Source organism: Triturus cristatus, chromosome 5_1 (genome assembly GCF_964204655.1).
Source record: "Triturus cristatus chromosome 5_1, aTriCri1.1, whole genome shotgun sequence".
NCBI classification, from domain to species: Eukaryota; Metazoa; Chordata; class Amphibia; order Caudata; family Salamandridae; genus Triturus; species Triturus cristatus.
The window spans coordinates 582045718-582070034 of record NC_140587.1 but is presented as its reverse complement, the minus strand read 5'-3'; the positions used below and the strand labels follow the sequence as shown (position 1 = coordinate 582070034).

The following is a 24317-nucleotide window of genomic DNA, read 5'->3' as shown; positions in this document are numbered from 1 at the left end:
GGTCTTAAAGGGTAAAGGTCGTCCTTCGGGACATTAGGGACGTTGTAGTCGTCCCATGGGTCTGGGGAGCCTGTAGGAGTGGGGTCTCCTGTGGGTTGGTCATGGGGTCCCTCCCCTATGTCGTAATAGACGTCGTCATCATCCGGAGAGGGTGTGGGGAAATGATGAGGTGAGGAGGTGGTGGAGGTGAGGGTAGTCTCAAAGGGGAGGTACCAAAGTCTCTTTTCTGTGGAGGTGGAGCTGGGGAAGGCTTGTCCAGCGGTCTCTTTTTGATGCGGAGCATCAAATGTCCAGTTTTAGGGTCTTTAGTAAGTGTTTTTTGGAGTGGATCGTCCTCTGTGAGAGGCCGCTCTGCCGACGCCCAAGCCATTTGTTTTTTAGTGTTGGAATCATCAGTTCGTTGTTTTGAACTGTGTGGTTTAGACATGTCCGGTTGTTTCCTCGGTTCCGAGATGGCTTTCGGCTTCGAGGTGTGGGTGTCGATGGCTTTGGATTTTTTGCTCGGTTCCGAAGGTGGTGTCGGTACCGAGGAGCCAGTGGTTGTCTTCGGCACAGAGTGCTTCGGTGTGGAGCTCGGCGCGGAGGAAGCCATTTTCTTTTTCGGTGCGGAGTGCTTCTCGGCACCGACGGCAGGCTGGCTCGAGCCAGAGCTGCCAGAAGGCTGGATGGGCTTATTAACCGGGCCCGAAAGCGAGGTATGTGAAGCAGTGTCTTTGGTCGTGCCTAGGCCCAAGGGCGAAGGCGTGACCGAAGCCTTTTTCGATGCCGTCGAAGGTGGGGGGTGGGGATCGATAGTAGTACTCATGCCCCTCTGTGCCGGAGTGATGTCCTCGACATCTGAGTCGTCAGCTTCAGAGGCGCTGACGAGGCCCTCTTTGGTGTGCTGTTCCTCGGGAACATCGACGCCTTCTCCGAAGATGTAGTCGGGGATTGCAGTCGACGCGTGTGCTATGGTTCTCCTCGCTCTTCGGTCTCGAATAGTTTTCTTGGACTGGAAGGATTTGCACGCCGGACAGTCTCGAGCATCGTGTTCTGGGGAGAGGCAGAGGTTGCACACCTCATGGAGATCGGTGTGGGGAAATTTGGACCCACATCGAGGACACTTCTTAAATGGAGTCCTTTCCATGAGCCAGGACCGGAGCTGAGGTAGGCCCGAAGGCCTGCGTCGACACCTGGAATCAAGGTTTATCGACGAGTCGCGTCGAGTGGGGAGATCGTGATCAAGAACAATACCGTGGAAGGGAAGGATTGCGCGCTGATGAGAAGAACTGTAACTGGAAACGGTTCGGAACCGGAGCACAAAGAACACATCCGAGACCGATGGCAGAAAAAAACAATCGGAGGATGGAGCCGAAGCCCATGCGCAGTATAATCCAAAGGAGGAGTCACATACCTCGTGACTTCCAAAGACTTTCCAAGAAGAAAAACAACTGCAAACATCTGGGCCCAACACCAGATGGCGATCTATGCACAGTGTGTAATCTGCAGCTCATATGCCTCGAACATTATATTTAGCCAGTTTTAGCCTTGAAAGGGCTCCAAGCCGAATGGTTCTACCACTAGGGTGCTCTTTTCCAATGACAAGATTTGCCAGGTGTACATATGTACATTTTTTAAAACCTATTTTTAGTAAAGTGCTCCATGATACCGTTGGTGGCTGGGACAATTCAGTGCTTATGAATACTGAGTAGGACCCCATTTTTATCAAACTATGGCTATATTCTAATATGAGGGAATATGAACACAGATTGCATCTGCTAGGTATGAATGATTCCGTGATAGTAACATATGATTACCTAATGATCCTATTATCTATTGCCTTTTTCGCCAAGTGACAAACCTAGTTCGCCTTCGATTTCATTTTGGTTTATTTGTAAAACACGGTTCTCACAAACCCTCCCTGGGTTAAAGTCTTCTCTTGCTTTGCTAAAGCAGATTTTATGGATTTGGTGATAGCACACAACTCCCATAATAAACGGAGGAAGTATGGCATTTTGACAGTGTGTTGACAAAGGATCACCAATGGCACCCTCTTTGACATTCCAGTAGAATTAACACCATACACGAAATGTTCAAATGGTATGCTGCTTTGTGGAAAAAATGATTGGCCAAGCCTGGAGTCCAAAACAAAAGAAGACTATCGATCTTTCCTGTGTGGAGCAAGATGGAGCTGGCAGACATCTTGTATTGAAACATGCTAATTTCTTTCAATCTTAAAAGTCCCTGTACGTAAAAAGTATAAGTTAACAAAAACGTGTTTACATTGCCTTTTCTAGCAATTTAACAGAACGCATGACCTTTTTTTAAACTTCAAACCATATTCATTACAATTCTCATAACAGCCAGTTCATGGACTGTCTTCCAGCCAAACCTAAGTAAAATACCCCTCCACCCCAAAAAAACCACAAGGAAAACTAAAATAAAACGTAGGTGATACTAGCAGAATAAAATAAAAGGACAATCAAGAATAAAGTGAACGGGTTCAGAACTTAAACTTTGTGCCAAAGAAATATATAGGGTACATAGTTAATATAAATCATAAGGAATAAAGAGAACCACTCACTTTATAGTTTGGTGAAAAGTCACTAATTGTAAAAAGAAGCAGTCTTTGGAAGGAAAGCAGAAGTATCCGAAGATTCTCTTTACATGGTATAAAAGGACAAAATGAAAGACAACTGCATAAACTGATGGTGTAAATATAAGCTATAGCCCTAATAAAGGGTACCTTTTAAATTTAGTATTCTGTAATTATACAATTCTGTTAATATAGCATAGCGCATAGCATATTCCAGAATTCGCACTGACTGTAAAGTAACTCTGTTTAGCTCTGAAGTTCAGCCTATAGAAAAGCAATGGTAGAAAAAAATCTGGATCTATTACACAAGATCTCTCTTGCACCGAGACTGACAATCAGACCAACACACTGTTACATAGTAGTTACCAATCAAGACACTATCAACAAGGCAAACCATAAAAAAAGGACAAAGACAGTGATTTTAAGCAGTCTTTAACATACATGTTTAATAGAGCGATCAAAGAAAGAACTTCAAATACTGTACAGTGACAAGTAATATAGTACACTATATACCCATATGATACACTATTGTTACATTTACAGAAAAAAACAGGTGTAGGACTTCAATCAAAGAAATAAAAATCAGCCTACAGCCAGAGTAGCTGTAAAGATCTTTATATTTGGGGAGCACTAATTTTTTAATTCAACATAAAAAATATTTTTCTAAATATATACAAAGCTATGCATATTTATACATCTCGTAAAGAACAGTTCTTCCCCAAAGTGCACGCAATTATGTTTGTCTTGTCGATAGTGCTTAAAATCTATTTTTGCTCCACGCAAGGCAAAATGGCTCAAAAGAATTATGGATGTTAAAATATTCAGCATCTTTAAAAATGTAAATTGTGAAGAGCAACAGATACTCCTTAATCATTAGCATGTGAAACTTGGAAATCAAGTTTGCTTTTGTTTTCCTGGCAGTCATAACAGGTAAAACGTATAGCTAAAGAAGTATCAAATATCTTGCATATAATGGAGAAGGGAATATTATTAATCATTTACTATTGTTAACATTCTAACTTTCATGGAGGTCACTTAAGTGCGAGACACAGAAAAGCTGCAGTCATTACATTTTTGCAAATGTTAATTTAGTTTGCAGCAAACAAATTTGATTTTTAGACATGTGCCTTGTCTTCAATGGCACTAGTCGCTTTAGGCAAGATACCAAGCACACCTCTTGTGAGACTATATGGCTTGATACATGGTATAGGAATACTACCTAAACCAAGGTTATATTTTACTGCTAGAAAATGTATTTAGTGGATATTCTGTGAAGCTAGATCATTTTTATTTTTAAGTAAATCTAAAATTAGTCCTGCATTTAACATTGTGGATTTCTGGCTTGACACAAGTACTTCCTCATAAAAGCCACAAGATGGAATGTGTGAAACCTTTTTAATACAAGTGAATCACTTTGAAAAGAACATGACATTGTCATGAAATGATGCGGTCTCACAGATTCTAACAAACATTGTTAGATTTAAACATTAATTCAGTCTAGAAAGGCAGATAATACATTGTCATAATATTATTGCTAAAACATACTTCAAGCAACATCAGGTTGCTAAATTTCTAAAGTTGCCTGCATGTTAAACAGGAGAACAACAGCAGTTTCATTCCATTAATAAGTAACTGAGATATCTTCACTATTTCAATATCCTGAAGCTGAATTCACAAGGTACTACAAAAAACATAAAACCTTGCCAACCAGAGGTAATTTGGAAAGTAACTACTCAATAGCTATAGAGAAAAAAGGCAACAGAAATCATGATTTGTTTTTTTGTCTGTAAGGATTGGCTATTCTGGAAAAAATATCAAAAAAGCACCAGCTGAGAGAAAGCTTGAAAATGTAATGACATTTTAGTTACTGTAAAATAAAGTATTTTACCATTCTTTACATACTAAGGTGTATTTAGTTTCTGCAATTCCTTCCATGAATACCACACTGTTTTAACATCTTTGGATCTAGGTACTGTTACCTTGGTGTGACACCAAACTGTCGAAATACACTCCTTTACATGTACTGAATAATGCATCAGATGCAAGTAAAATCAGGTTGAGCTCACTATTTAGACCGAAAACCTAAAAATAAATAATTCTCAATATTGCAAGTTTATGAAAATAACGGAGCAAACATTTTTCAAACCAGCCTGCCAGCATTTGTTACGCAATGTTCAGTAAATTTACGTTATTCTTTTTATCCCATATGTCAAGGTGGCGAAAGACATTAAATCAAATTTAAACTGCTCTACTCCCATTTCCATCTACAAAAGCGACTGCGAGTGAAGGAAATTTAGGAATTAAAACCATTCACCGACATAAAATATGTATTGAAAGCGTAAAACAAATCAAAAGCACACACACACACACACACAGCAAAGTCTACATATTCTAGGTGTCATTTGAATTTTATTAACACATTACTCCTCAAGCAAACATTTAGTTTTCACTTAAATTGAAAAGAGATAAGAGGATGACATTTTAAATGCATGTGCATTTGATAGTGTGGAACACAAGATATCACAGTAGCAAGGGCAGTTGTAGTATATTAAAATATTGGTTTCTTGCAGATGTTGCCCTGCAAGCAGGACTGGTATTTTAAGAAATACACCCTTGAAGGACAGTTCAACTTTACCATAAAGGCATGTCAAAGCACTGACATGTAACTCATGTATGGTAGAAATTAAAAGATATCAGTTACTAACAAAGGACATAAATACACCCCTTTTTTGCCCAGCGAAAGGCATAGTACTAGAAATAATATTTGTGTGTATTTTCAATAAGAACGCCTGGAACAATTGCTTGCCACTAAATTCAGCTAATGGCCAATACCCATCAGGAAATCTGATATGCTCAAACATCAGCTTACCACTAGTGCTACTTAAATGTGATAGTTGCCAATGCTATGAAATCAATTCACAGCACCACCCAAAGCTGAACTTCCAGACCTCCTTTCTAATTTGCTTATAGCAATAATATGCAAAGACAGAGAACAGGCTTTTATAATAGTGGCATTTGAAGAATACGTTTAAGTAATGATGAAAAATACAATCTGAAAGACACAAAGATGATGCAAGAGGCAACTTGCGAGGCAGTCGTACTTAAAGAATAAAGTGAAAAAATGTCATTGAATGAGCAGATGTTACCAAAGTTGGTAAATGAACAGAAATGTTGCTTTTTGAAACTGTAACTGGTGTACATAAAGTGGAATTCTCTTTATTAGAACTACCACCAAGAATACTGGGAAATCCACCTAGGGTACAGTTCAAGTGCAATTTCGATGAAAACCTCAGTATCTAAATCAACAATAATCATGAATGTTTGGGAAGAATTTCACGTCTAGTAAACATTAAGACTTTGAGGGCATTATAATTACAAATACCTTCCATTTACCCTTATCTACAGAGGATATTCATCTCAGTGCATTGCCTAACAAATTACTTACAGTTCATTTGGAGCCAGCCTATGCAGCAGATATTAAAAGCTATTGCCAATCACACACTTGATAACATGCAGCGGCTAAGGAGATTTAATACATTTTTAAACATACAAGATTTTTTTTTTAATGGATACTCATTCAGGTGGCCCAGCCAACAAACATAATATAATCTTTACTTATAAGCTTTCAATCAATCAAGAGTGATCCATTGGCTCTGCTGTAATAATCTCTGCATCTTGACTGTCCATGGCTTCAGGTTCCTCTGGAGAAGTGCCACGTTCACCTTTAGGCTCCTTGGAGACTGTGGTTTCTACTGCATTTGCCACATTGCTATTAGTGGTTTCTTTAAGATCAAGATCAGTACTACAAGTTAAAGTAATTGATTCAGGCAAACCAGTCTGAGCGCTCTCGGATCCTGAAGCTTCATCAATGCCAACCTTTCTTTGTGGTGGCTCAGCTGCATCAAATTGCTCAGTTTGATCCCGCAAGTGCTTGTCCATTGATGCCTGAATTGAAGAGACCATTTCCTGCAATTTTTTTCTTTGAGCCTCAACAACATTAGGGTCAAGTTGTCTGTCTCTCAAGGTCACTATTCCAGGAGCTACCCTGATAAGTTCGTTGTCGCTAGGAGCAGTTGAAAATTTAGAAGGCTCTTTCTTGGTTGGAGTGGTATTAATATCCACCCCTTTACTATGTCTTCTTGCAAGTGGTACATCCCTAGACTTTTGTTCAAGGTGTGGACTACTAGATGCAGTTCCTAGTGAGTGTCCCTTACCTTGAAATGCTGTCACATTGTGAGATTGCTCAGATTTCTTTTTTACCACTCCGCCACTGCCTAGTTTCATAAGTCCATGAGAGGGACTAGTCTCTCTGCTCTTTGAGGCCGCTTCAGCTCGCACTTGATTTAAGGCCTCTTTGACCACATCTTCTATATCTGCGCCAATAGGAAAATGTCCAGCAGCATCCACACACAGCTCCAGTCTATCTTCTGCAGCATTGTAAACAAATGTTTTACCAGGAAGATGTGGAAAAGTACAGTGTTTCCCATCAGCTACTCCTATTAACAAAACAGTAATGTAGTGAGTTAAAGATATAGGTTCATACCAATTGAAAGGCTCATTATTACAAGCATTTATTTCCTATGAAACTCAGAGGCAAAAAGCAATAAAGCACAATATCCTAAACTTGATGTAAGCATTCCAACAGCAGAAAGTTACTTACTTGTAAACCTGGCTCTCCCTCACGTTAATCTTTATTCGGTCATTAACCAGGATTTGTTCCCATTCAAGCCCAGGAACTTAAGCACTCAACAAGAGATACATTCTTCTGAGAAATTTTAATTTTGCCTATGTTTGTATACATTAATTTCAATTTCGATTTATTCTTAAAAAAACAAAACTAAAATCTTGGCCTCCATGCTGTGGGACTCCCATAAGGCTGATCTGATGGGCATAATTATCACAACAGCAGCCAGATATAAGAAAATGAGGAATGACAAACAGGCCACCCTTAAAGATTCTGTTAAGAAAGTAGAGGCAGAACATAAACATGCCACACTTAACAAGGTTTGGGGCCAGGTGATAAACTTTCAACAACAATTGAAAGCTTTGGACTGGGATGGCGCAGAGTTTGCCCCCCTCAACGAAACAATTTTATTTGTCTGCTGATAAAGCAAGGAAGCTCCTCATGTCTCAGCTGAAAGCGCAGAGGGCCATGGAGAGGGTCCAAATGATTGCCTCCGTAAGGGAAGCCCTAATCCATGAAGACTATTCTATTGTGGACAAATTCCACTTTTATTAGCAAGATTTGTACACACCGGAAGGCCACTGCCTCAAGAAACACGAGACATCAGAGAAAACCAGACTAAAGACTGAGAAGGTTATAACCACCATTCCAAAATGAAAGTGAATCAAGTCCCCAGACTGGATAGGTATACTGCACTCTTTCCCAAAGCCATACTGTGATGATTTAGCTCCCCTGCTAACCGGGCTAGTCAATTAAATCAGGGATATGGGTCTGCTCGCTGATACAATGCGAGACAAAGCTATAATTGTCATCCCTAAGAGCTGGTAAAGACCCAACCCGTTGCCAATTCTATAGACCCAACTCAGCTCAACCTTGATGTGAAATTACTTACAGGGATCCTAGCATCCAAATTAGGCAGTTACCTACCAAATCTTATTGAACTCCACTAATTTGTCCCAGGCAGACACTGTTGGGAAAAAACAAAAAAAATCTCTGTCATTGTGGGGAATGCCTAAAGAACAAGAAAAATGTGCTGCTCATCACTCGGCGCAGAAATGGTGTTCGATAGGGTATATTTAACGTACATGACAATGCTCCTTAAATAGATGGGTGAATTATCAAGCGCCTTGCACCAGGATCCGGGTAAATGGGGTACCTCACAACCAATTGATAAAGAGGGGGGAGGGAGATGAGACGGGGCTGCCCCCAATTGCCTCTCGTCTGCCCTTACCTTTGAGCTGTTCGCTCATGCAGTAAGACAGAAAGACACCATAAAGAGGGTTTCTATCGAGAGGGTCCTGTTCAAAGTTACCATGTTTAAAGACAATCTCATGCTGTCCTTGATGGACTCGAAATGGGGGCTACCTGCGATCATCCAGGAGCTGCAGATATTCCAGAGGGTCGCCAGGTACAAAATTAATTTAACTAAGTTGGAGGTCCACTTGTTAAACCCACCCCCATGACAGCAGGACACCCTAGATCAGCATATGCTTATCTCGTGGACAGACAAAAGTGTTCACTACCTGGGAACCTCATTTGTATGCACCACCACAGACGAGGACTCTGAAAAGCAATGGTAATCAAATCCAAGGTGTAACAACCGATATGCTCCCCTTAGAAAGTATCAGGAAGAGGGTGTGTGTATAGCTTAAGTAATATAGATTATGAAATGGAATACCCAGATAGCTAGCCTATTTTCTGATGGTCTTAATAGGATATCAAAGGTAGTGTTTAGAGATGTTTTAGCTGGCTATGCAGTATGTATTCAGAAGATTTGTAGCTAATAAAGGAGCCGGGGTAGCGCCACCATCTTAAATATAGCCGATCTGCCATATATCGACAGAGGCATACGGGACCAGGCCTTGAGATATTCGCGTATTCGTTCCCACACCGGAACCAGGTTACGCTCCCAGGAGACCACGGGCACGTCCGACATGAACACACCTAGGAATTTCAGCCCCCCAACCGCAAGCTGGACCGAAGAGATCCACGCGCCCACACCTGTTCGATCCCCCAGAATCCATAGCATGGAGTTACGGGGATTCATATAGATCCCAGATGTCTCTCCAAAAATCTTTTTTTTTTTTTTTATATATATTTTATTTATCGAGTCTGGTCAACATTACAATTTACACGTACTGTGGCATTTTTCATTTATAAGGTACTCATCATAACATATGTAAGCTTTAGTGTACAGTGATGAGTATTATCATTCCGTGCAGGCATAGCTGACAGTGGACTTCGCATCTCTTCGTATTACTGAAATAAAGCTCTTATCATCCTGGGCTTACGGCACATCAGGCATCAGTAGATACTATACTACATCACACATTAAGTTGAAACATGAATCCTTCCATCTTCTCCTTAATTGCAAACGGGAGAAAAAGTTATAACAGAACATTTTCTATATTGTATATTGTCATCCATTAACATATATTACTCATCCTCCTGTAGCGTTAAAAGGTATTGTGTCAGTGGTTCCCAGAAATCGCGGGGTCTCGATGAAAGCAGTAGCTCTTCCGCGTACATCTCCATGGTTTCCCTGCAATATGACATGTCCGTAAGCCAGTCTTTGAATCTAGGGGGTCGTTTACTTCCCCCCCCATCTAATGGCTACTTGCCGTTTCGCCAGTAGCAGTGCCACAGCCAGAAACTTCCGCCTTTTAGTCGGCGTTAATTTATATATCCCCCCCAAAAAGCACAAAGGCACCTGTTCAGCCAGCATTTCGGTTACCGCCCCCATGATTTCATGCCAGTATTTATGTATCTGTGGACATGCCCACACCAAGTGTAGGAAATCCGCATTCATAGCGTTACATCTCTAGCACCTTTCATGTGTTCTGAGGCCGTATCTTTGGAGTTCGGTTGGGGTGGGGTGTAATAAAATTGGTGGAGAAATTTGAAATGTATTATCCGTAGATTACAGTTTGATGTCAGTAATTTTAGTTGTGTGCCGCTATATTCCCAATCCTGCTCCTCTATCTTGTCTCCTAGCAGTGTTTCCCATCTAGCTAATGATCTAATGGCCGCCCCACTTCGTTCCGATTGTGACGTATTGTATAGGCGGGTGACTAACTTCTGGCGTGATGGCGCTATGAGTAGGGCCTGTAATGCGTGTAGCGTTGGTGGCTCCTCCGGGTAGGTGTTATATAATTCCCTAACCGCTGCTTGCAGCCGTAGGTGAGCAAATGCCTTCATTGGTATGTTGTGTGTGCTTAGTGCTGGGTCATTTCTTTTTATGAATCTGCCGTGTGGGAAAACATCTTTCATAGTGGAAAGTTTCATATCTTCCAGCAATACCATCATGTTCTTTTCTTGTGTTACTGATAATTTCGGATGATTAGCAATGGGAAGCGCTGGGGCGTATATAGGCAGTTTGTTGGCCCTATGTGCTAATGCGTGCCACGCACGTGAGGTGCAGCACACAGGCTGGATCGTGTCCCTCAGTGGAGTGGGTTGTGCACTGTCTGTTTCCACTGCGACATGCGAAACGTACGCATGTGGTTTAGTCCAGTAGTGTGCATGTTGCGCTTGTGCGCAGTAGAAATATAGCTGCAGGTCCAGTGCTCCGAAACCGCCCATATGATATGGCTTCGTCAGTATAGTCCAGCTGATCCTGGCCTGTTTACCCGCCCACGTCAGTCTCTGCATCGCTGACCGCAGCTTTGCAAAGAAAGCTTGTGTCAACCAGATTGGGATATTAGTAAACCGGTATAAAAACCTGAGCAATACAATCGTCTTTTGCAGCGCAATTCTATCTGTCAACGTTAGGGGGATCCATATCCATCTAGGTATTTGCTCATCCAGATTAGTCATTGCCCTACCATAGTTTCCCTGATGACAAGGTCTGGGTCTCTATGTATCCATACGCCTAAATATTTCACCGGGTCAGTTTGCCATTTCAGGGGATAGTCTAGTGCTGGTTGGGTCGTGGCTGGTGTTAGTGGTATAACCACCGATTTGTCCCAGTTTATTCGGAACCCTGCGTATTGTTCAAAACGGATGTATTCTCCAATAAGGTGGTTTAAATGTATGTTAGGGTGACGTGTGAATAATACCATGTCATCGGCATATAAGGATATGCTGAGGGGGTGTAGGCTAAACTGTAGAGCAGCTTCCCGGTGACACTGGCGGATCCTACAGGCAAGGGGCTCCAGAATCCAGGTGAACAAGATCGGTGATAGCGGGCACCCCTGTCTTGTCCCCCTGTTCACTTCAATAGGGTCAGACACTTATTATTCAGTGTAATCCTAGCTGTTGGGGCATGATATAAATTCTCTATCCATCTGAGAAAGCGTTGTGGGAATTCCATCCTGCATAATACAACAAACATAAATGGCCATTCTACCGATTCAAAAGCCTTTGCGGCGTCCAGCAGTGCTGCCGGCAATTCTGGATCCAAATGGTGGTACAGGGCAAAAATGGTGCTTATGTTTTGGGTAGTAGATCTGGTGGGTACAAACCCTGCTTGGTCAGGTAATACCTATAATATATAAAGCAAACGGTATAGAGGGATCAATCTATTTATTTTTGCACAAGGAACCACAAATTACCTTGGCAATTTAATATTTATGTTGACACAATTATTCAAAAATTATTTGTCAGGTACAAATATCCATCGGCGAGACTCAAGACAACATGTACATTCACATTGAATTAAACACAACATGAAAAACTGATCAAACAAATTACAAAAAAATACATATATACAATATAAATCATATACGCAGCATATACATTTCCCTAACTACTTCATTACCATGTACACTTCTACATCTAAGTGTTACATTCAGAGGTAGTCCTCTTAGCGGCAGAGGTATCACTCCTCTAGCTCAATCAATTGTGTGCGCAAAGCAACTAATGTTTAATTCAAAAAATGGTTGGACTCCTCCCACCAGCTTCTCCTGCAGGAGCTGTATTCTAGTTGCAAGGATTTTGGCTAGAATCTTTTGTGTCTATGTTTATCAACGATAAGGGACGATACGAGTTACATCGTGACAAATCTTTATCTGGTGTGCGGAGCGCCACTAGGTGTGCTTCGCTCAGCGAGATAGGGAGTCTACCTTCTTCATACGCTTCCTCATACATTTCTGCTAAATGTGGTATTAACAGGTCTTTATACGTTTTATATAACTCCCCGGGAAGTCCGTCCAACCCCGGAGCTTTGTTATTTGGTAATGAGTTTATTGCGTCCGTGAATTCATCTTACGTCCTGAAGGTAGTGATTGATTTCTTCTGCTGTAGTGTACGTTTGTCATAGAGCTGTGAGTAATAGTTCCTGAAACAGTTTGATATGGACGTAGTGTCGTACAACATTTGATCCGCGTCATCCCTGATCTGTGTTATGTATGATGTCGTGTACGAAGGTCTGATCTTACTCGACAAAGCTCGCCCCGGCCTAGCACCCTCCCCGTAGTTCCGCGCTGTGTATCGTTTTGATTTGCATTTTATCTCATCCGCAGCATATCTCTGGTCATCGTCCATTCTTTCCCTAATTTTTTCCAGTAGGGCTGGATTATGGGACTGTATGTGTTCCGCTTCCAGCGTACTGATGTCCTTTTCTATTACATTTAATTGCTGTTGGATATTCTCCAGGATGGCATGCTTGTTAATACAGTGACCTCGAATCGTTACCTTAAATGCTTCCCACAATGTCCCAGCACTTTCCACTGATCCGACGTTTAACTCAAAATAGTCAGCTATTGCCTGTCGAAGCTCGGTTTGGAATACTTGATCTAATAGGGCACTTCCCTGTGATCTCCATGTGAAATGCCGGGGTATGTGTGTGGGATGTCCATCGTGAGGCTAACCTGGGAGTGGTCTGACAGTGTCTTAGGTAGGTGTTCAACCGCTCGTGTCCACGTGCATGCCTCTGCTGTAAGCAGCCAGTTGTCTATTCGAGACCACGTGTTGTGTGTAGTAGATGTGCATGTGCCCTCCCTACAGCTCTCGTGTCTCATCCTTCACACATCTGTCATTCCCCACGTTGCCATACCATCTTTTAGGGCTTTGGCTGCTTGTTTGCCGTATCATTCATTACCTGTCGATCTGTCTAGTGCTGGATCCAGACAGGTATTGAAGTCTCCGCCCCATATTATTGGTGCGCTTGGAAATTCTCTAAGTTTGGCCCATATTTCAGCATAGAACCCGGGATCATCTATGTTTGGGCCATATGAGTGACGATTGTTAATACAGTGCCTCCGAAATCACCCTGCACCATAACACAACGGCCTTGGTCGTCGTTCAATGTGTGGAGTAGGTGAAATGGGGTACTTCGTCTAATTAACAGTAATACCCCTCTTGCATACGTGGAGTATGACGATGCTATGTGGTATGAAGCCCATCTGGTACCCACTCTCGTTTCAGTTGTTGAGGTAAGGTGCGTTTCTTGAATACATGCCACATCAATACCTTGTCTGTCAAAATATGCAAGCACTTAACGTATTTTGTGGGTTTTGAAATCCCCGTACATTCCATGTCAGAAATGTCAATTTCCGAATCTTCATACCAGTATCAGCCATGTTCACATACCTCTGCCTGAGGTGGTAGTGTTTTTCGTATGCCATATGTGTAGTATCAGCTGTGTGAAGAGCTTCTTTTTGCCGACCAGACATTTTCTAACTTCCCCTACCCCCACCCCTCCCACTCCGCCCTGTCCCCAATTGTGGAGTCATTCCCAGCTCGGTTAACCATGAAAAACCTACCAAAAAAAAAAAAAAAAAAAAAAAAAAAAAAAAAAAAAAAAAAAAAGACAAAAAAGAGAGAAAAAACAAGCATTGGCATAGCCAATAGGTCTCGCCTTTGGGACCTTATAAGTGTTTAGCCATGCAACAGTTGATGTTGTTGCACCAAAGATATTGTGCTGGATAACTAAACACTTATAAGGTCCCAAAGGCGAGACCTATTGGCTGTGCCTAAACCCTCTACTACAGCCGCTAGAGGTGTGGTGGGTGTTGCACTGAGCCAATTGGCTGATAAGGCACTAAAATGTTGACTCTTGTGAGCTTAGTCTGTCTTCAGGTTTGCAGAACAGAAAGAGCTGAGGCGTGTAGGCATACCGCTGACAACTGAGCCAAGTGCGTGAAGGAGACAGAGGATTGAATGAATAAAATGTGGAAAACCAGAAAAATAGAGGTATCAAACAGATAGCGGTACAGATAAAGTTAAGAAAGTAAAAATCAAAGAGGAAAGAAAAGAAAAATATTGCTAAATATAAATGGTGAAATGAGGAAGGAACGAGGAAGGATACAAGTATGAATGGAAGGAAAAAACAAAGAAATGTGAAGGGAAGAGTGGAAGGAAGTGTGAAACAAAAGAAAGGTGCAAAGAAGGAAGTGTGGAAGGAAGAATTAAAATAGGGACAGAAGGAAAGGGGGTTGGAGGAAAAGAGGAAAACAAAAGGGTGAAAGAAGGTTTGGAAAGATGGAAGGACAAGTGAAAGGATGGATGAATGAAAAGAGGACTGGAAGACTGCTGGAACAAAAGGATGGAAGGGTGGAAAGATTGAAGAGTGCATGGAAGGGAGTAGGGTGGCTGGATGAGTTGAGAATGGAAGGAAGAAAGGATGGGTGAATGGATGAACAGAGAAAGGATGACTGGGAGGATTGATTAAGGACAGGAAGGAGGGAAGGGTGAAAGGATGAATGAGTGAATAGATGGATATTAGGTGAAAGGATAATAGAAGAGAAAGTGACTGATAGAAAAATGTGTGGGTGGATGGAAAGGTGAAATAGTGGATAAATGTGTTGTGGATTGATGAAAAGGTGATTGAAGAAATGGATTAATAGGTGGATGGGAGGGGAAAGGATGGATGGGTGTATGAAGTGGAAAGGACAAATGGATTAATTGATGAAAGGAAGGGTGGAAGGGAAGTTTTGTAAGGAGGATTGGGCTAGCTTGCTGTGCTCGCTCGGTGTCATTAGACATATGATTCAAAGTGGTAGGTATCTTAATTGTATGCCACTTTCTTGGTTTAGAGTGAAAGTATCTTGTAGTTACTGTGAAGCAAAATCTCGCAAGGGCAAAAAGGTAAGCAAACTAAGAAACTTTGGAAACTTCACAAATTAAAAAAAATTGCAAGTTCTGCCATGTGTAGGAAATTGCACAGTTGTAAGTAGCTTCTCGTTGGTGACGACTAGGAGTGGTTAGTGCAAACGTTTATTTATTGAATTTAATAAAGGGTACATTTAGCACAGTGTGCACTATAGAAATGAAATGGTCAATTGAACCCAGACAATAATATACCAAGAATGGTTCATGCCGGGGCTGGCATGTGTTCCTTCTAAACAGAGTGGATAGAAGACAAATGTAAGTAAGCAATGAGGAGCGTGAGATTTCAAACCACTGAACTGAGTAGAGACAAAGCACCACAAGCATTGACAAAGCCAAAAGGTTTCGCAGATGGGAGAGCTATTGGCTTTGTCATTGTCTTTTACCCATGTTTTACAGCAGCACGGCTGCCGTGTAGCATGACTGAAAGAAAAAACAAAAGTGGTATAATGCGGGCAGTGCTGGCTGTGTAATAACTTTTGTCAAAGTACTACAGTGCAGCACTGAGCTATTTTTTAAATAATTTTCAGCCATGCAGCATGGCTAATACTTATTGGAAAAGTGCTATGACGGAAGGCACTGTTTATTATGTTGTTAGAGAAAAGGTTTGAAACACGTGTAGAAGGTGTTAAAAGCACAATAGACTGAGGAACCGTTGGGAGGGAGAATCTATAGAAAAATAAAACACAGCGGGGGAAAAATGCTACAGCCGGCCACAGCTTGCAGTGCATGTGCGCGAGCAGCAGTAATCACACCATATGGCGCCTCTGCTCAAGCGAGCGCACATGCACTGCAAGCTGTAGCCGGCGGTAGCATTTTTTGAAGCCCTTACTTAAAGTCTCGCCAGACCAGCGCAAGCGCTGGGTCAGGCGAGACCTAAAAACCCCTGTAGTGATCTAGTGTGGTATACACGCGAGGTCAATGGCTGCCAGCTAGTTTCCTGTGGGCTGTCCCCACATGAGCAAATGCCCCGCAAAACATGTTCATCAAGACTAAGCATAGCATATTATGTCAATAAAGGTGCATCAGGTGAGTCCTGAATAGTAAGACAATGTCTCTGGAAGTGAGTGAAGTTCAAACATATATAAGTCGAATACACAATATAACATTTCACAGGGTTGCTTAATGTTCAATGGTGTTCGACTTATCTGCGTCGGGTGCTTGGCACTCCAAAGTGCGTCCTGCTACTGTCCATTAGCTCAGCATTCCAGCGAACCTCTAGAGCCAGTGACCGGTTGTCCACCATCTTCAGAGCTGTGATAACAGCGCCCACCCCTGGCGGCGGCGATCATTATTTATCCATTCTTTGCCACCCTGAGCTTTACATATCTGTCAGGCGGGTGATGGTGGCTGTTAACCTTTGCAGAGTCTTGCTACTCGACGTCTGAGGTTGTAGGTTGTTCCTCCAGCTCCCCTCTCGGAGATCTCCATCTTGGTCTTGAGTGTTCTTTCTGTTGTAGAAATTTTAGCACTTCCTTTGGTTCAGTATATATTCTCACCTTCCCTTAGTCTGTGATCCTGAGCCTTGCCGGATACAGCATCGCATACGGAATATTTAGGTCTCTGTTTTTGCTTCACCTGACCAAACTTTTCTTGCCTCCTGTACCGACATCGTGAAATCAGGGTAAAGTGATATGTCCATACCTTCAGCTTTCCCAACTGTCTGGCCTTTCGGAGCACTCCATCACGGTCCCCGTAGTTTAATATCCGCGCTATAATTGGTCTTGGTGGTGAGCCGGTTGGCGGTTTTGGCGCCAAGGATCTGTGTGCCCGCTCAACGATAAAGATCTCAGAGAAGGTGTCCTGCCCCAGCATTGTAATGAGCAGTTACACGTATCGTTCCATGGGGCCCGTGTTCGTTGTCTCAGATATACCTGTCAGGCGGATGTTATTTCTGCGAGACCTCGCTTCCAAATCTTCTTCCTTTGCGGATATAGCCACCATTTGTTTGTCCATTCTCGACTGCTTCGCATCCATCTGCATCTGGCCATCCTCAGCTTCGGAGATTCTATGTTCGGCCATGTCCAGCCGTTCGGTATGCTTGTCCAGGCGCTAGGCGCTCCGACATTCTGTCGACTCGTTATGCGAGAGTCAATTTTCCCATCTATATTGGTGAGAGCAGCTTGTATAGTGGTGAACATGGCTTGCACTTCGACATTTGTGACTCCGCTAGTTGCTCCGGCCTCCTCCTGTTGCTGCGACTGCTCTTCCATTCCTCGGTCCATTTGTTTCTTGGTATTCTCGAACGTTATTTTTGGCTGGGTCCTGTCTGTCTTACCCATGGTCGCAGCTTCCAGCCTGCCCTCGCGCTTGCTTGTTCGGGAATGAGCCATACCAGATGTGGGAATGTCTTATGTTGCCCGTTGGTGGTTCTGTGACTGGTTTTCCTCTCGCGTGGGGTTTCTGCATACGTAACAACTGCGCGGCCCCGTAGTCAATGGTGTCTCATGCAGGGTTTGGTGGGACCGGTTTCCAGGGTGCCTGCCGTTGAGACCCGCATCACCTTTCACACTGTCCCCTGCCAGTACTATTACCAGGGTTCTTGCAGGTCGAGGATGTCGGTCAGTCAAGTGTCATGTTGCATTACCTAACGCCGCGTCAGGCTTCCTGGGAGGTCTGACTTCCAATCACTCATGTGCTGTCACTGAAGCTGGTCTTTTGGTGGCATCTCAGGAAGCTCACTATGTGCTGTGCACTGTAGGGTTAGATAATCCAGGTGCGCCTGTTGGTCGGGCTGTCAGGTGCCCCCCTCGTGCTATGGGACTGCCAGCCTAGGTCCTTGGTATCACAGTTCCTGTCAGACCCAGGTATAACCTCCTGTCTTTAAGGTCCTAGGTCCCCAGCCAATTCAGGGCAGATGGCACGTCGCTATTGTCACACAGTAATACACAGTGCACGAGGCCGCACACGGCACCAGGCTGACTTTTTATTTCAAGTGCTGTCCTCCCTGTTGTATAGCATTCACTTGCCGGTCAGCTCTGCATTTTCCTGCCTCCCTGCACCTCGCGCCGTCTGCTCGTTCAAAAGCTATGTGCGATTAGCAGCGCCCCAGCCGTCAGGCACCCCAGGGAGCCGCAGCAGACGATGGTCGCAGTTCCGCTAGTGCCGCGTGTATCGGGTGGCTATTTGTTCCCCCTCCTCAGCGGATTCTAGCGGTCGCATGCTTCACTCCCCCACAGCGTGGGCTCAACTCTTCATTGCTGTAGCGGTCATCCAGGATTTCCGACACGCCATTTCGGCGCCACCGGGTAAGGGTCACATTCACGGCCATTGTGCATGCTCTGCGTCACGGCGTCCTTAACTTCTGTCCGCCGCCTCAGTTTCGTTGTTTTGCGGCTAGGCCTGGAGATCCCAGTCTGCGATTTTGTCAGCCAAAGTGTACAAGCTTCGCCGATTCCTGGCTCCAACTGGTGCTTAGCGACTTGCTGGAATCAGGTGTACCTCTTAGCGACGATCTAGCCTTGATGTGTAGGATTATTAAAGAATGAAATGCGGGCATCAGCGAGGAGCTCGCCTAAAACGCGGCCATCTCGCTGCTTGGCTAGCTCCGCCCCATTTCTCCAAAAATCTGCATGATACGCAGTAGCAGCGGCCCCATCTGGTCTACGGCTGTGAGAAAGAAAATGACGTTGTCTGCATATAGTGCGATCCTATCTGACAGTCCCGTAGCCCATTCAAATCCCCGTATCTGTGCATCGATGTGCACCCATGCTGCCAATGGCGCCAGAGCAAATAAATAAGGGGACAGCCCTGCTGTGTACCCCGCCTGATAAAGTGGATGAGGTCGCACCGGCCACCCGCACCGACAAAGTCAGATCAGTGTATAAGAGTGTTGGATAGGAAAGGAAACGCGGTCCAAGGTTGAGTCTTCACAGCAAGGAGTCAAACACTCAGTCCATATTGGCCAATAAGAGTGTCGCTGGTTCCCCCAAATGCCAGATAGCCGCCACTGCCACATGCGCCCGCCGTATATTGTGCCTGGTCGCCCTCTGGGGCATAAACCCAGCCTGGTCAGGATGGACCAGGGTGGTTATGTGGGGCAATAGGCGATTGGCCAACGCATTGGCCAGAATTTTTGCCTCCACATTCAAGAGGGAAATGGGACAATACGAAGCATGCTGCTCCGGGGGCCTGCCCGGCTTATGGAACACCACCACCTCCGCATGTCTCCAGTCCGGAGGGAGTGAGCCCCGCTCTCTAGCCTCCTCCACCACCACAGATCGGTAATGAGGGGCCAAGTACAAGAAATAACGTTTAAAGAATTCACTAGGGAACCCGTTGGGCCCCGGCGCCTTCCCGGGATTAAGTTTCCCCCAAACCTGTGCCTACCTCTTCATCTGTCAGGGGCAGCTCCAACTGGTCCCTTACCTCATCTGTTAGGGCTTTGGGCAGAAGATGAGTTATGAATTTATCTATGGTGGCAGCGTGTAAGCATTCCTTAGGGGGAGGGGGGGGGGGGGGGGGGGGGAGGGGAAAGGTCCGCATAGTATGTGGCGAAGCTTTCCGCGAGGGCCAGAGGATCTGTAAGCGGTTCACCCGACGGGCCCAAGACGCCAGGTAGGGCCTGAAAATGAAACGTCCCCTGACATAGTCGATGCAGCATCTTGCTGGATTTGTCCCCCCCACTGATATCCCCTGCTCCGCGTCGCCAGCCAGGCTTGGCGGGCCTCATTCATCAGGAGGGCGGCATAGTTCTGTTGTGCCATCAATAGTTGTCTCCTAACCTGGCCACCTCCCGACTCCTGCACCAGGAAATGTCTGACCCCCTCAGCCTGGGTTTCAGTGCCTCCCATAACACCTCGGCCCTAGGGACTGACCCCACCCCACACTGGCTGTCAGGTATTGATCAATAGCCTCACTCATGTGTTCCTTGTAGTCGTCATTTTGCAGACGCCATCTGAAGGGTTGTTTCATCCGCCCTACTTGGAGCAGGAGGGCTACTGGGGAGTGATCCGACAGGCCCCATTGAAGAATCTCCGCCGACACCACCCTGCCAACCGCCAGCCGGGGAACAAAGAGATAATCAATTCTAGAGTAGGAATCGTGGACCGCCGACAAGTAGGTGAATTCCCGATTATCTCTGTGGAGGCGCCGCCATGCATCAACCCAATCCAGCTCTGTCACTAAGGAGTACAATTTCGTGGAGCAACCACCCTCCGGACCGCCCCCAGCCCTCAATCGATCCCTGGCCATGTCCATAACATCATTCCGGTCACCGCCAACTACGAATAGGGCATCTGGTATGTCTCCCCCCCCCCCCCCCCCCCTCACGAGCCGCTCCACCAGATTCCATTGCAATGAGGGGGTGGGAGGGGGGGTGAAAGAGGGGGGGTTAGGTGTGAACCAGAGGATCCTCCCCAATCTTCCCCCGGAGGAATAAATAGCGCCCCTGTGTGTCCGTCCACTGTTTGATGTGTATAGGGGACCCTGCGGTGAATCAAAATCGCCCCAGCCCGTTTAGCCTGCTGGAGAATGGCCCCATGTTTAATCTTGTCCAGGGCACCAAGCACATTAGAACTAATGATGCGGAGAGTACCTGGGGTCACCTGCCCCCTAGTGGGTATGCTGGCCATCTGAGACTATATCTGCAACAAGGATGAGGATGTTTCGGTGCACGTGTGGCGAGCAACGGACAATAAGTGAAAGTGTGATCTGTAAACCTCAACCCCCACCCAACAATCCCCCCCACCCTATACCTCAAGAACACTGAAGTATCTGTCGCGGTGGGACTGTCCCACAACCCCCAACGGGGGGATGCAAGCCACCCCGACCAATGGATCCCCAACTTACAGCCCATGTCTCCTGGGCATGTCCCCCGCAAGCAAGAGCCTGGCAGAGATGTAAGAGTCTCTCCGATCAGAATGTAGTAATCTGGGACCCTGCAGTCCCTCGCGGGCCCATTAATCAGTCTGCCAATGTCTGCTGTCCAGAGGTTGAACCCATCCAGGAGGAAGCACCACATGACTGAGAAGAGGCATTGGTGGTTTTGACAAGAAATCTATTGTGTTTCCATAGTTCACTGTATCCAACACCCAACAATGTACTGTAAGCTTTTGCAGGCCGAAAGATGTGTCTATACCTTCCCACCAACAGGCATAGAGAGTGAAGGGGCAGGCTGCCCGGGAATTAAACTGCAGCAGCTTCTATCTTGACCCTTGATGGTAGATGGGCCTCTTGGTTTACATGGACCTCTTCCTCTGGGCTGTTGTCTTCTGCACTGCGAGGCAAGATTTATTTTGAGGGTAGTGTCCGTGAATGGGGCGAAAAATATCCGAAGCGGCTTGCTGATATGAGCTTCGCAGTCCATAAGGTCCTCCTAAACAGCAGCCTTGTCTCGGTTGCAGCACCCATAAAGATATTCTTGTGCCCATATTTAGGACCTGCAAGGCTTCATCCACGCTTGCAGAACAATTTTTGACCACTGAATGGCATGCCTAATATTCTAGACTCGACGCCAGGAGAAAAGTTGTTACTGAACCAGTTACATCTCTGCAAGATGGCACCTGTTACCCTCTATGTTAGACGGCGACCTCAGAGGAGCCCGGAAAGGGGTCCTGACTACCCTGAGACCCACCCTCGAAGTACCGTAGCCGGGCACTGGCGGGAGACTCCCCAGGGGGAGGAATCTCGGATCTAGGATCGTACTTCTGGCACCACACGACACAGAGTGACCACACCGTGGGTTCTTAGAAATCAATCTTTATCAAGTAGGTTATCACTGCAAATATGTACAAGGAGAGCACGGGCTCAATGAGTCTCGGAAGGGGTAGGGGGTAGCGGGACAGTCTCTGGCAAAGGTTCAAGGCAGGGACGTATCCGGCGCACAGCTCACAATCCTCGAGCTGGGGGATACGTTGTTGTAGTCTGGGTCCGGCGGGACCGTGAAAGTCTGTCGGAGCCGCGAGTCACTCAGCGGGCTCAGGTACAAGTTCGGAGGTCTTACGATCTTCAGGGAGCCGCGAGTCTCTCAGCGGGCTCAGGTACAGGTTCGGAGGTCTTACGATCTTCAAGGAGCCGCGAGTCACTCAGCAGGCTCAGGTACAAGTTCGGAGGTCTTACGATCTTCAAGGAGCCGCGAGTCACTCAGCAGGCTCAGGTACAAGTTCGGAGGTCTTACGATATTCAAGGAGCCGCGAGTCACTCAGCAGGCTCAGGTACAAGTTCGGAGGTCTTACGATCTTCAGGGAGCCGCGAGTCACTCAGCAGGCTCAGGTGGGTCCAAGTTCCAGGAGCCGCGACCACGTCGGCAGGCTCTCGTTGTTCCAGCGTCGAATCTGCCGGACAGACCCAGAGCACCCCTTGTTATAGGTCGACCCCTCTTTGATGTCCGGAGTCTGTGCAGGCAGGGGTCTTGTCACCTGGGGGTCGCTAGTCGGGATTTCCTGTCATTGTCTTTTGATCCTTTCAGGGCCGGGTCGGGAGGAGTCCCAGACACCCAGCAGGCATGGAGCCAGCCCTCAGGGAGGCCGGTAGGCCGATCGAAACCCATCGTCCCAGGGGAGTTCAGAGGTGCGATAGAAACTGCTCCTCCCTCTCTCATCCCCTGGAAGCGTGATGTCCTCCAGCCGGAGTGGCGCCTCTAGGCCCGGGTCGCGCTGGGGCCGGGCGGCCATCTTGGTGCATGAAGTGGGCACGCGGGCCCGGGGTGGCCGAAAGGAGAGAGGCCTTGGACGGGGATGTCCGGGTCGGGTGCGTGTGTCCTGGCGGGGAGGGTCGGCTGTGCCGTGTGCTTGGGGCTGCGGGTACCAGGTTTCGGTGGTGCGGGGGCACGTAGGGCCATACTACGAGGCCGGGTCCAACACGCGACCCCCCCAGCTGAAAGCCGGAGAGAACTGCCCATCATCTTGGGGGGTTCTCTTCGCTGAGGCGGAAGAACCGGGAGAGGCCGTCAGCGTTGGCGTGGTCCGTACCAGGGCGATGTTCTACGGTGAAATCCATCCCCTGGAGGGAGATTGACCACCGCAGTAGCTTGGGGTTTTCTCCTCGCATCTGCATGAGCCATCGCAAGGGCCGATGGTCAGTTTGGACTCTGAAATGGGTGCCGAACAGGTAGGGTCGTAGCTTTTTGAGTGCCCAGACCACGGAAAAGGCTTCGCGCTCTATGGTGCTCCATCTCTGTTCTCGGGGCAACAGCCGCCGACTGAGGAAGGCGACGGGCTGGTCTAGGCCTTGGTCATTCACTTGGGACAGGACGGCCCCAATGCCATGCTCGGAGGCATCGGTCTGGACTATAAACTCCTTGGAGTAGTCGGGAGCCTGGAGGACGGGGGCAGTACACATGGCTTTCTTTAGGGCACCGAAAGCTTCCTGGCAGGCAGCCGTCCACTGCACTTTCTTTGGCTGTCTTTTAGACGTGAGTTCTGTGAGGGGGCCGACAAGGCTGCCATACCCCCGAATGAATCTTCGGTAGTAGCCAGTGAGTCCCAGAAAGGCTCGGACCTCCGTTTGGGTGATGGGTGGTTCCCAGGCCAGGATGGCGTCGATCTTTGGCTGTAGAGGGGCGACCTGGCCGCTCCCGACCTGGTGCCCCAGGTATAGACTACGGATCCTTGCCCGATCTGGCACTTGCTGGCTTTTACTGTGAGGCCTGCCTGGCGCAGGGCGGTTAGCACCCTCCGGAGGTGCTGGAGGTGCTCACTCCATTCTGAACTGAAAACAGCGATGTCGTCCAAATATGCTGCGCTGAACTGCTCTAGCCCGGCCAGGACTCTATTCACCAGTCGCTGGAAAGTGGCCGGGGCATTTTTCATTCCGAAGGGCATTACGCGGAAGCGGTAGTGCCCATCGGGGGTGGAGAAGGCGGACCGCTCCTTGGCCCCCTCGGTGAGCGCAATCTGCCAGTATCCGCAGGTGAGGTCGAATGTGCTGAGGAACCGGGCTGCCCCTAGTCGGTCAATGAGTTCGTCGGCTCGTGGAATGGGGTGGGCATCGGCTCGGGTAACGTCATTGAGCCCCCGGTAGTCCACGCAGAATCGGAGCTCGGGGGCGACACCGGGGGCCGCTGCCTTC

General features: G+C 46.4%; 1 protein-coding gene across 1 annotated transcript in view; it reads right to left on the bottom strand.

Moving 5' to 3' along the window:
• Window positions 1-2994: 2994 nt before the first annotated feature.
• Window positions 2995-24317, bottom strand: part of VCPIP1 (valosin containing protein interacting protein 1) — a 114940-nt gene continuing 93617 nt past the window's right edge. The window contains exon 3 of the mRNA XM_085605510.1: window positions 2995-7071. Within this exon, the coding sequence (XP_085461636.1) occupies window positions 6209-7071 (863 nt within the window). The 3' untranslated portion in view covers window positions 2995-6208. The remainder of the gene's footprint in view (window positions 7072-24317) is intronic.